Source organism: Lycium ferocissimum, chromosome 5, assembly GCF_029784015.1.
Source record: "Lycium ferocissimum isolate CSIRO_LF1 chromosome 5, AGI_CSIRO_Lferr_CH_V1, whole genome shotgun sequence".
In the NCBI taxonomy this organism is placed as follows: domain Eukaryota; kingdom Viridiplantae; phylum Streptophyta; class Magnoliopsida; order Solanales; family Solanaceae; genus Lycium; species Lycium ferocissimum.
The window spans coordinates 66,887,464-66,900,494 of NC_081346.1; the positions used below are offsets into that span (position 1 = coordinate 66,887,464).

The 13,031-nt window shown below is 32.2% G+C and overlaps 1 protein-coding gene across 1 annotated transcript; it reads left to right on the forward strand.

Annotated features, from left to right (window-relative positions):
- Positions 1-9,669: 9,669 nt before the first annotated feature.
- Positions 9,670-12,307, forward strand: LOC132058490 (probable WRKY transcription factor 49). The gene is made up of 3 exons (XM_059450976.1): positions 9,670-10,126; positions 11,002-11,166; positions 11,702-12,307. Exons 1-3 carry the CDS (start codon positions 9,864-9,866, stop codon positions 12,165-12,167), a joined length of 894 nt encoding a protein of 297 aa, XP_059306959.1. The 5' UTR covers positions 9,670-9,863; the 3' UTR covers positions 12,168-12,307.
- The last annotated feature ends 724 nt before the right edge of the window (positions 12,308-13,031 follow it).

Here is a 13,031-nt window from a genome sequence, read left to right on the forward strand (position 1 = left end):
GTATTCAATTTGTTCTGCTCCTATCATTTTACCCAGAAAAACAGTCCTATATGCATGCTGAGCATATATATTTTTCTGCAATAATGTAAAATAACTCAGTTACCAAAACACAAAACACAACACATCCCTGATTGGTTAATACAAAGCACCAGTGTTGAAGAAGGGACTGAAATACATTTGTGTCTTTGTACATTGACCAATGAAAATAAGACAACAATCTTGTTTGGAGCTTGTAATTTCTCCCGGATGGGTTGTAATTACGATATTCCGCATAGGACGGCATGAAAGGAAACATGGTTGATATATATATATTTCATTACTTCAATGAAATGGGACGAATGAGCCATAATTTAAATGTTTCATGCATGGATTTTAAAATGGGTTTGATCATGGTTTTGATTGCATATGGTTGGAATCCGACTCTCGTTCTTTGGACAAACTTATGATAGAATAAATATGACAAAACTTTTTCACATACACCGAGCATATGGGTTGGTAGGCTCGGCGGGGGTAAAGTGTCATGGGCTGATCACGTCATCCATATCAGTGCACTAGGTTCGACGTGAGTCCTAGAGAGTCTATGGACCCATGTCAAGTAGAGTCCATCTTATTGGTGCGTCGACCACACTCATCTTGGGAAGCTAGAAGGACACTTAGGAAGTTTCACTTTCTTCTCACTATAGATTATGCACTTGTGCCTAAATTAAGAAATACGATTCCTGACCCCTATTAAGTTACCAACATGGTAGGCACAAAAGTGTTGAGTGCAAGGCTCGTGGTTCAAGTAATGACAATAGTTATTTGACAGGTGACCCATGAGGTATCGATCGTCCAAAAAGGACATAATGGGTTGAGATCGGGAATCAAATGAAAATCGATTCAATCAAGACTGAGGCCATGGTGAATTGAGATCGTCAGTTGGATACAGAGGACAAGTGAAAAAAGAAAACGAGGACGTGTTTGAATTGTATAGGGACGGACTATAGATGTCGAAAATGTATGTGCAAAATTTATTTTCCTTGTATATTTGATTTAGTTTAAGTTTTCTAAAAGTCTTGGATTCCATACTATTAAGTAATTTTGAAAATGTATTTTTTAAATAAAACCAAACCGGAAAAGTCAAAAACTTAATTATCACATTTATAAGTAAGACATATCCTTGACCCGTTGATTTAGTTTAATTTTAAGCTAGAAGAGGTCTTGGATTCCATACTATTTAACCACAATTTTAAGCAGCTGATATTATATTTTCCAAAAATATGCTTAGTTTAAATCTTAAAGAACAAAACTGGGTGCTTAACCAACGCACCAAGAGATATCCAATGTCGAGTAGTGTCATTTCATCCACTATAACACTTTATGCATAGAATGAATATACATATTTGTAAAGTTTTAACCCACCAAGAGATATCCAATGTCAAGTAGTGTCATTTCATCCACTATAACACTTTATGCATAGTATGAATATACGTATTTTGACCCCTATTTTACCAACGGTGTTGCGTGACACCCCTTCACTCAACGTGGGTCCGCCACTCGCGAGGAGTTCTAAAAGATTTGAATGAAGTACTAAAAGAATTGGGCTAGCTGCTAAGAAATCAAGCAAGCAAAAAACAAGAGAATGTAGTAATCCCGAGATATGTGAGGAAGGTCATAACCCTGTGTAAATTCGATGTACCAACTAGGCTAGTAGACTTTTCAGTTCCAGAAGGTTCATTTGCCAAAATGATTAAAATTCGCAAATTTATCGAAGAGCTAAATTCTTATTTCCGATTATTGAGGACAGGTTAGACAATTGATCCCACCATTATCATGTCCGTAGACCTATGGTATAGTTGTATACTTGTATAGCCTGGCCCTCTGACCAGTAAATCATGAAACCGAAGGATAAATTGGCAGGCCTATAAGCCTTTTTTTTTGCGCGGATTGTCCTTCATTTGGGGTGGTCTTTAATTTTTGCCCTTCAAATTAGTGGTCTTTAAGTTTTTACATACAACTATATAATTAGGGTTGTGAGTTCGAACACACAAAGGTAAAAAAAAAAAAAAAAAAATCGCAAGATAAATTTTACAAATAAATATTGCTAATTAACAAGCCATAAAAAGCGAATTTGCGATGCTAAAAATTTAAGTCATGTGCCATGTAAATTTAAGTATTAAGGGCAAAATTTAAAACTAAGTCTTGAGGGTAAAAATTAAAGACAATTATGATGAAGGGCAAAGAATAGATATCAAATTGCCCCTATGTAAATTGATTCTTGGATAATGGGCCGTTCCAAAAGTTAGGCCACACTGATCATATCAAGCATCTTGAATTTTGTTTTTGATAAGATGCGGAAAGTGAGGCTAAGAAAGTTTGCGCATGTGAAGAGAAGGAGCATGGATGCCCCATTGAGGAGTGTGAGCGGTTGGCGATGTAGATTTGAGGAAAGATAGAAAATACAGGAAGAATGGGGGAGGTAATTAGGGGAGTTAAAACCAAACGCATTTTCAGTTCAATGAGGACATGACCCTAGATAAGAGAGCATAGAGATCGAGGATTAGGGTAGGTGGTTAGTGGCAGGGGGGATCTAGGACCTTCCGAGGGTGTTCATCCGAACACTCTCGGCAAAAAATTATACGGTATACATAAGGTATTTTTAAAATTTCTATGTACATATATAGATTTTGAATACCTTAATTAACACAAGAGAAGAGGTTGATTTAGTGGTTTAGGAAATTTAAAATTCCCTTTGAAGTTCCAAGTTCAAATTCATGCACTACATTTTATTTTTTGAACCTCCTTATTAAAAATCCTAAATTTGCCACTGGTTAGTAGGTAGTACCAGCATTATCTCTCTTCACAGTGATAGAGCAGAGTTCTATTCCATTAGCATTAGTATTACTATTGTGCTAGCATTATCTTATACTTTGATTTTATTACTACTGTTGTTTCTTTTAATTTGGTTATCTTTACTATTTGTATTGTCAATACTTTTCTTTATTCAATATTTTCATCATAGCTTTTTACTCTCGCATTTTTTTCAAACCATTTTCTGAAAAGAGAAAAAAAAAATGATTTTCTTGGCCGATAGGGTCTATTCGAAACAACCCTCACACAAAGGTAAGTGAGGTCACGTACACCCTACCCTCATCAAATCTCGTGTCAGTAGTGACTATATCAAGTATGTTGTTAAAGTCGCGTCGGACTTTGTTCTTGTGCCAGGTCACCAAAATTCAAGCATCGTTCGACTTTGTTCTTGTGTCAGGTCACCAAATAAACCATTGAACCAATATCTCACACGAAGATAAGAATATGAAATATAAAGCATAAACAACTCCGTCTAATGAAATGCCAATTCTAGTTTCATTGTGACGACACGGATGGTGAGTGCGCGGTTGGCGTTAAAACCAAAAGATAAACCGAAAAGCTAAATCGAATTCGACTTTGTTTCTTGTTTTGTCAGGTTATAGTAAAAAATAACGAATAAATAACCGAACCAAACCGATAATTATATACATAAAATTTATAATTATTTATATGTATATATAACTTTTCATAAATAATTAAAGATATTTTAGTGGTTTTTAATTATTAATTTAATTTTGGAAGTACCTAAACAATCTCTCCAACTCTAATAATAAGGGTAAAAATAAAAATTCTTACTATCTCTTTTCATTTTACATTATTCGTTTCTTTTAATTTAGCACAAAGTTCGCTATTTGCCGTATATTCAATATTATCAAAAAAGATAGAAAGAAGAATAGAAAAAATATTTGAAATTACCATTAGTCAAAAATTGAAAAACCGAACCAAACCGAACCAAACCGACAATAACCAAACCGGTGGTTATTATTTTACTTGGTTTGGTTATGGTTTTAGACATTTAAAAAACCGACTAAATTTCTAGACTTTGCTTTTCAATAACCGACCTGTAAACCGTGTCTAATGACGCTTTAGTACATCTCCATAGTTTAAAAAATTGTCTTTTTTCAGTATAACTTTCTCTTAATTATATTATCATAAAGAGAAATTTTACTCATATGGTGCTGATATCCTTCCTCAAAGCTCGCTGGTTTTCTAAAATTCACCTAATCCATGAAATCTATCTCATCCATGAAATCTATCTCATAAATGCTTTGGAAGAAGGTCTCGTATCATAATGTTCAAGGTATTAAAAAAAAAAAAAAAAACTTTTGCATAATGTTAGACTTGAGCTATGTAACTAGATTATTTACAAGTAATTTCTTTCTTGATCAGTTCGGCAAGGTAAGGCCAGGAGTAGGTTTATGTCTTACGCCGAATTTTTTGGCATTTAACATTCAAGTAAATAACTAAGGGTATGTTTGGTCGGAAGGAAAATATTTTCCAGAATAATATTTTCTTAAAAAATAAGTGATTTTCTTATTTATTTTTTGGTGTTTAATAAGTAAGCAAAATAAATTGAGCATTTATATGTAATATAGAAAAATACTATGGGTGAGTACTATCCTAGAGAAAATATTTTTCAGAATATTTTGACAAATCAAATACGGGAAAAATTAGAAAACATTCTCTTATAAGATCTTCCATACCAAACACACCCTAAATCTACTTCTCTTTTTTCTTTTGTTTCACAATCTAACTAGATGAAAATTAGGCTTTTTTGCTCAATCAATTCTTTGAAGGATGAGTACACTAAACAACACAAGGCAAAAACACCGACCGTTCGAACTTGATTGGCTCCATCATATATAGTTACCAAAAATAATTAAAGCAATGGCCAAATAGGGGTTGACTTTTGGGAAAAACTCCACCAATATTTGGTCACGGGCTACTTGGAATTTTGCCATAGAAAAAATGACACAAAAATTTTGGCACTATTTTTAACAGCTCCACCTTTCACGTTCAGTCAACCCATGTTTTGTCTCTCATAAAAATAAAAATAAAAACACACACACAAGTCACTCTCCAAATAACCACCCCCACATTATAGGGCCTCCAAGAATTATCATCATGGGGACTCTCAAAATAAAAGTCAACTCTATATAGGAACAAAATTTTACCTGACTTTGAAGCAAACCACCACTTTGGATCCATCTGGGGTTGACTCATACACATAAAAAGTTGAATTAAATGTTGATATTAACAGAGGTCGATACTAGAATTTAAATAAGGTTCTTCCCACTAAATTAATGTGCAGTTAGAGGAGTTACAAGACTCAATTTCCAAAGTTGTATCAATTTCCAAAGTTGTAAGTCCTAACTAGAAAGAAAATTTACTTGTATTAAGTCAATTCTATTAGATGCAGTTGTCCAATTAGAATCTAATTCACTACTCTCTTCGTCTCAAATTATTTGTCGTGTTTACTAAAAATAGCTGTCTCAAATTATTTATCTTTTTAGAAGTTCAAGACACAATTAATTTTTTTTTCCCCACGTTAGTAGAATTTGTCATTAATGAAGATGACGCATAAATAGAGTAAACATTTAATGGAAAGAGATTACAACTTAGACATAAATAGGATAAAGTTAGTCAAATAGCCCTCCTAATTAATATTTTTTAAGGGACGTGAAAAACAAAAAAGCGACAGATAATTTGAGACGAAAGGAGTGATTCCTGGACTTAAGAGGATATGACATTAGGGATATGTTAACAAGTAATCCCTCTCACTGGTGGCCTTTCAAAGGCATTTTTACATTTAACCATTTCCACGTGAAGCCTATAAGAAGTTTCATTTCCATCCTATTGTGAGGTCATACTTTTATCCCTATTCCAAGGCAAAAAATCAACAATCACTAACCTCAACGAACTATTCATACATAGCTAGATGGAAGAAAGAAATGTCATTCATTTTGATAATTTTGTCAGTAGCCAACTATTCTCGAATATGGTTATTCAAAGATGTTAAATATCACAGTGTGATAAAAAAAATCAGTTATTCCTATTCAACGTATGATAGGCTTAATTAAAGAAATGCCTTAGCAGATTTCTTTTAATATTATGCTAAGACCAGCATAACAATTAAAAAGTTAAGCTTGATTAATGCATAACAATCCAGAGCAATACATACTTAAAACATAGACATGCATCTCTGTGATTGAGCACTAATCAAGCCCCCACTCTTGACCTCATGTATTTTTAGATTTTTTTATTCTTTGTAAATTTGGTTAGGGTGGAAAAAAAATCACGAATCACTGGAATCTTATCTACACGTCTTTCAGTACGCTATGTACAAAGGATTAGGTTTTTAAGTTAGATTTAAGAGCTAAAAAATCTATTTCTTAAAATTTCTTATTATTCTTTCAGATCAAATCTTAAAAAAGAACAAAATCTTTTTTTCCCCTCATTGGTAGGTTGAAAGTGGAGGGGTGTAGCGTTGGGTTTTTATGCAATTACGAGAGGTGTACATTTATTAGGCAAATTCAAGATATAAATTCTATGAATTTAACTTTTAAGATTTTTAGCATTGAATCTATTAAAATTTTATTCGGACCTACTAATTTTTATAATCTTAGTAAAATTTTCCACATTATATATATATATATATAAAGCAATTTGAGTCGATCTCGAAATAATTCATTGCATTTTCCTACACTTGCTAGATAAATTCATTTTTTTATTCAATAATGTGCCACTAGACACTATGTATCTATTGCATGCATGTATTTATGCATATATACTTTTGTTTATAATATATGTAACACAAATATTTTATTCACAGAGTGAATAATTTCGGAATTAGCATGGAAATTAGGACACTTGTAAGTACTGTACCAAGGAAGGAACAAAGATATGGCCAAGTGTGCATCTATAGTTGTTGATTCTCAAAAAAATTGGTAGCAAAGATATGGATTATATTCTAATCAAAGATTAAAAGAAGAATGAACTTTGACCCCTCCACTTTCACATTATCTTGGAATCCAAAAGGTTAAACGAATGGAATTACAAATGTGCGCTTATGCAAAATTTCCATTATTGTGTGATAACATTTTATTCATAAAATACGATTAAACATGTTTTATGCTGTTTCTAAAAGATCCCAATGCACGAATAGGAAGAAAAAAGACTAGCTATATATTTACATACTGCTTTTATGTGGATCTTGAGGAATCATTTTCTCTACATGTCAAGCTGTTTTCCATTTCATGTGTGTAATTGTAAGAAAATGGCATAATACTAGCATATATCTTTCCTGTAACCTGTTCCAATTAAGCACTTGAAGATATGATAAATTGTTCTAATTAGAAACATTATAATTTTAAAATCTTGGAAAAATTTCTGCCTATTCTCAGGTAACCATTATGTAGATAAGTTAACTAGTTACGTGGCCTCCTTTAATTACATGCGTTATCTCAATAAGCTGTAAAACCCCATCCATTTTCCCATTGATGCGAATGTGTATAATTAAAGAATGATGCATATTTTATGTGGTTAATTTATTTACTTAATGGGCGCTTGAGAATGCACGTATAAACTTTTCCGAATTATTAGTGGTAATTGTCTAACAGAAATATTTATCGTGTACAGGTGCTCAATTGAAAAAAGTTGTAGTTAGAGTGTACAAATATAATTTACTAACAAGTTTAAAGGGTTGACCATGTACATTCTGCCCAAAAATTAAAAAATGAAACTACATCCCTGATTGTAAAAAATTATATAAAATCGGTTTCAATTCAATTTATTTGAAATTAAGACATAACTATTACTGTTATGTAACTTTTTAAGAATCTTTTACTTATTTTTTTTCGATGATCTGTATAGTTCTTGATCCCTCTCTTTTCTTTTTGTTTGTTTATCTTATTCTAATAATGCCCAATTGGGGTCGGATGCAATACATGGGCAACAAACTCGCCTGATTGTGATGAAAATGTTTTTTTTTTTAAAAGAAAAAAAGAAAGAGGGATCAATAATTAGAGTAAGAATAAAAGTAATGGCCACACAACAGTTTTAACAATTAATTAAGTTATACTACTCCCTTTGTCCCAATTTATGCGGCACTTTTCGCTTCCCAAGATTCAAAGTCATATGAGAAAAGTTGCAACATATAGTACTTTTCATGTAATTTTCAATTATATAAATTTTAATATTAAAATATTGAGTTTATCTAATCCAAATTAGCTTTAAAGTTTAGTCAAATTGACTCTCGAAAAGCAAAAAGTGATACATAAATTGGGACGGAGGGAGTATATACTGTCGAATCTTAAATGAAAATACGAAATGTTATTAATTATAATAGGTAAAGGTGACATGATAGTATAAAAATTATTAATCCAACATTCAATTTATAAAGTCATAAAAACTAATTTTGATAAATAAAATAAAGTAACTATTCTTATATATCATAGAAAACAATAATAACTTCTAAATAATGTTAAATCCGGTCCACGCAAAAAGAAAAATATGACAACTATCTCTAGAAAGAATGAGTGATTTAAAGCAAATTACTAAAATGTGCAAGTCATTCCTTATACATCCTGCTTTTGATTAAATAAATTGAACCTGGTATTTCTGCTATTATTAGAATTCCATTATGGAGTACTCTAACCTCAATTATTGTCATATAAGTGAATCAAACATTAAACTATACTTGGTATTCAACTGCCCATGAGATGAGAACGTTTCCTAAAATGGATGAAAGGAATATTAAGACCAATACTTTGTTCCAGTTAAGTATTAAATAGCATCTTTTCAAATCCTTCTTTAGTGGTTGACTCTTGTTCACATATCTCTACCAAACACAAGTCATGGTTCAGGTGGCATAGGTCCACATTTCTTTAAAACACCTAGCAGGACAAATACACAAGATATGAGAATTCAGCAAATTTTAAATAATTTAGTATCTTCAATAAACAATTGTGACGGTAGTTCAACTGCAGTGCCACATTTTCTATTAATTTAAATTCTTTTAAAATATATATAAAAAAAATCTATCAGAGGAAAAAATTAAAAAATGTAGTACTTCTAGTAATATTTTATACCACAAGGATTTATACACCAATAGAAAAAATAGAGAACTTGTACTTTTTTTTTTGTATAATCTTGCTCTGAAATGACTTAATTGGAGCGACATGGTTACCATTAAGGATTCATAGAGACGATCACAACTTGATCAAATTCTTTTTCAGTTTTCCATCTGGTGTCAAGTACCCGCATTAGGCTAGACTAAAATCCGGACTGGAACATGAAAGTTCCATATTAGGAGATAAAACACTCCCTAACAAAGGGTAACAAAACCGAGACTTCTGGCACTACTCCATCACAATCCTTTTTGGTAACTTGATTGGATTGAGGCATAGCTGTTGTTCTGTTTTGTTTTTATTTCTTTTACCACATAGAACTGGTTTAAGTTTTTTCAGTAAAAACAAAAACAAAATTAGCAGACTTCAAGGAACTGTCCTTTGGTATTCTACCTAAGTAGTCTCCTAAAAGCTAACAGAAAATGAGATGATTGCATATTATTAATTTGAAAGCAAGTTCATTTAATCTGAAATAATACATTCTTGTCTTTAGAATTAGTACATTTTATTGTATATGTATTATACATAGGAATTGAAAAATATTCCATGTATTGTAAAATTTACACTTAAAAAACAAGCTTACATAGAAGGAAAAAAACAGAAAACACGGATTCTGCATACCTTATCCCTTTAAATATCACAGTACACATGTACAGTACACGTAAAGCATCAACTACCAATTATACTAGCTTTATATCTTATAGTAGTAGAGCTCTAACAGAATAAGGCAAACACATCAAGAAATTTGATTCCCCTTCATCTGCTCCACTCTCCTTCACCTTTTCCTCTCTTTCTTAAAACCTGTTATAAGTTACCAACTGCATAAGAATATCACAGCAAAGTACCAACAAAGCTAAGAGCTAGCTAGTGTGTACTTGTAGTAAAATGCTAATAATGGAGGAAGAGGGGCTTATCAAGAATTCATGGTCATATGAAGATGAGCTGATAAAGGAACTTCTTGATGATGAATCACCATTCATTTTGGCACCTCAAGAATATTCAACTTCTACAAGCTGCCCTTCTTCAAGTAATAATTCACTTGTAACAAAGAGCTCCATTGTTCACTCAGGACCAAACATTGATGATACAGAGAGTGGTTTGTCCGTGACAAGCCATGGAGTTCAATCTCATGATATTTCACATGCAAGGTCTGAATTTTCTCTTCATGTTTTTCTCACGAATTTAAGTTATATGCACTAACAACACAAAGATTTTATACACTATGTAGTTTAATATGTCAGACCTATTCCTTTTCCATTCCATGAGTTTTAGATTTTTTCTTGAGTTTTCTTATTCTTATATCTCTAGTACTATATGATTGTTTCTTCTGTTTCGTTTATTTTACTATCTTGTTGTCGTTACTGCTGCTTTTTCCTCACCCCTTCAGCCGAGGGTCTATCGAACACGGCCTTCCTACCTTCACAAGGTAGGGATAAGGTCTGCATACACTCTTTCCTCTTCAAACCTTGTATGTGAAATTACAATAAGTTTGTTGTTGATGTAGTTTAGTTTTTTAATATGTGATAACAAATTATTAACTACTTATACTAGATTAACAATTAAATTTATATTCACACACTGAGGCCACTTGTAATTTAGTTATAGGGATATCGATATTAAACATTACTTGATTTTTTTTTTTTTTTTTTTTTTTGGTTTCCCTCTGATGTTTGCTACCGGCCGCTTTGGAGCCTAACTAATCCAGATTCATATCGGAAAATTCCACGTTGGGGGTAATTGTCACTCCACTGTAATTTTTGGTGGTGTAAAAATTACTTGATAACCTAGTAAATATGAAAGCTAGCCCCCTATAGGCCTATAACATGTTAAATTACACTGACTGTGCAAGAAATCTATAATAACTCCACCTCTTTTCTAACAAGTTCACCTTTTCTTGTTCTGTTTGTTGGATAAGGCACCCCTATACGAGTCTATGCTAATCTAATTTAATTATTACTACATAAAGCAAATCTTGGATTTTGTTTTTTTTGCAATGAACTTGAATGTTGTCCATATAATGCAGGAATTTAGGGTTGGGAAGAGGGTTGAACTTGATGATGAGTAAGCAAGAAGCACATGAGGCTAAATATACTTTGAGAATAAAGACTTGTGGTAATGCAATGGCTGATGATGGTTATAAGTGGAGAAAATATGGCCAGAAATCCATTAAGAATAGCCCATATCCCAGGTATGGTTGTCATATGTAATCAGTTAGCCTCATTTTCTTATTCATAGAAAAAGAGTTTTAATTATATTGTCTTTCCAGAACAATAGTTAGAATCAATTTGTTTGGACTTTAGTCATATTTAGCCGAACTTTAGTCATTTTTATTTGAACTCTAGCCATATGTGCGTGAACTTCGGATGAAAATGGCTGAAGTCAGACAAAAATGACTGAAACAAAAAATGGCTAAACTTTCAGCTTATGTGCCTGAAGTAAGGCAAAAGTGATTGAATTTTATTTATATATAACTAAAACTCACCAAAAATGACAGAAATAAGACAAACATGACCGTACTTCAACCATATCAAAGTTTAAACATTCTGTCTGAAGTTAAATCTTATTAAGATTAACTTCAGACACTCCAAAGTAGATACATGTACAAAAATATTTAAAAAGCCGGCAAAAATTAAATGGTGACGTCAAAATGAATTATCCGTGCACTTCTCCCACAAAAAAATTATCTGAATTGTCTTTTGATGTTATTGAATTGGTTTTAACAGGAGCTACTACAAATGCACTAATCCAAGGTGTGGTGCCAAAAAACAAGTGGAGAGGTCAAGCGATGAGCCAGACGCTTTCATCATCACGTATGAAGGCCTTCATCTACATTTTGCTTACCCATTTATCACTCTCGATCCACCACAATTTGCAGATCAGCCCAATAAAAAGCCCAAATTAACACATTCAAAAGCCCAAAACTATGAAACTGAAAATGCAAGTGAAGTTGATGAAAGCCCAAAACTTTTCAACCCAAGCCCACAAGGATTGGACTTTGGTGGAATGGGCTCACACGGGTTATTTGGAGAAAACAACAACATATTCAGTGTAATTTCACAAGGGTTACTTGAGGATATGGTGCCATTAATGGTTCGAAACCCGTCTATCAAGCCCACAAATTCCGATTCTTCATCTTGCTCTTGTTCATCACAACCAACTTCTCCTTCATTTTCTTGGTCAAATAATTAGTTTTCTAGTAAATTATTGTACGTATGATAGTAGAGACTATGTATTGTTGCAGGAAAATTATTACAATCTTAGCTAAATAAATTGGGGTGAAATCCTTGTAAAGTTTTGTTACATGTGGATGAAATTAGTTTTTCCCTGTCCATGGACTGGCTTCTCCTAAATCAATATAAAATAAAGTGTTTTCACACTATATATCTACTCATCAAAATAATAACCAACAAATGTATATTTTACATCATAATATACATATTTTATACATAATTAGTGAATATATTTTTTTAAAAATATTGACTAGCCGATGTAATTATTTTTAGCCGAGCGGTCATATTTGTTAAAAGCCCTATAAAAATAAACGTAACTAATAAAAGCGTAATTTCACTTCCCATTTTAGAAATTCCAAAAGTTTAATTCCTTTTTTTTCTTTTCTTTTCAGAATATATTTTGGTTCTAACAAACTCTTAATATGAAATAGAGGGGCAAAATGACGAAGAAATCTTTTACACCGTTAGCCAAAAAATAGCAATCTCCTTCATCTAATAAATTATAATATGTATGACACACTATGTATTGTTGTAGGAAAATTATTACATGAGAGTCTTAACAAAATAAATTGGGGTGAAACCTTGTAAAATTTGTGCATGTGGAATGAGGAAGAAAGAAAAACATGAATGATTCTTTGATTTTTGACTTATAAAGATTTGAACTCCATGAATCGTTTTTTGTGTTTCACTTGACAACCTTCAAATTTCAGCACCACTTGGTAGAGTTGTTCCTCCTTTTAATCGGGGATATTCTTGTTCAAAACTTTTTTCATATTAAAAGAGTAGTTAAATAGTAGTAATAGCTTTTAAAATAGTGGCTAAT

Excerpts from the sequence above, each read along its gene's own strand:
- LOC132058490 (XM_059450976.1), top strand. The coding sequence starts at position 9,864 with ATGCTAATAATGGAGGAAGAGGGGCTTATCAAGAATTCATGGTCATAT. Across the intron at positions 10,127-11,001 it reads CATGATATTTCACATGCAAG|GAATTTAGGGTTGGGAAGAG; the intron begins GTCTGAATTTTC and ends CATATAATGCAG. Across the intron at positions 11,167-11,701 it reads AAGAATAGCCCATATCCCAG|GAGCTACTACAAATGCACTA; the intron begins GTATGGTTGTCA and ends TGGTTTTAACAG.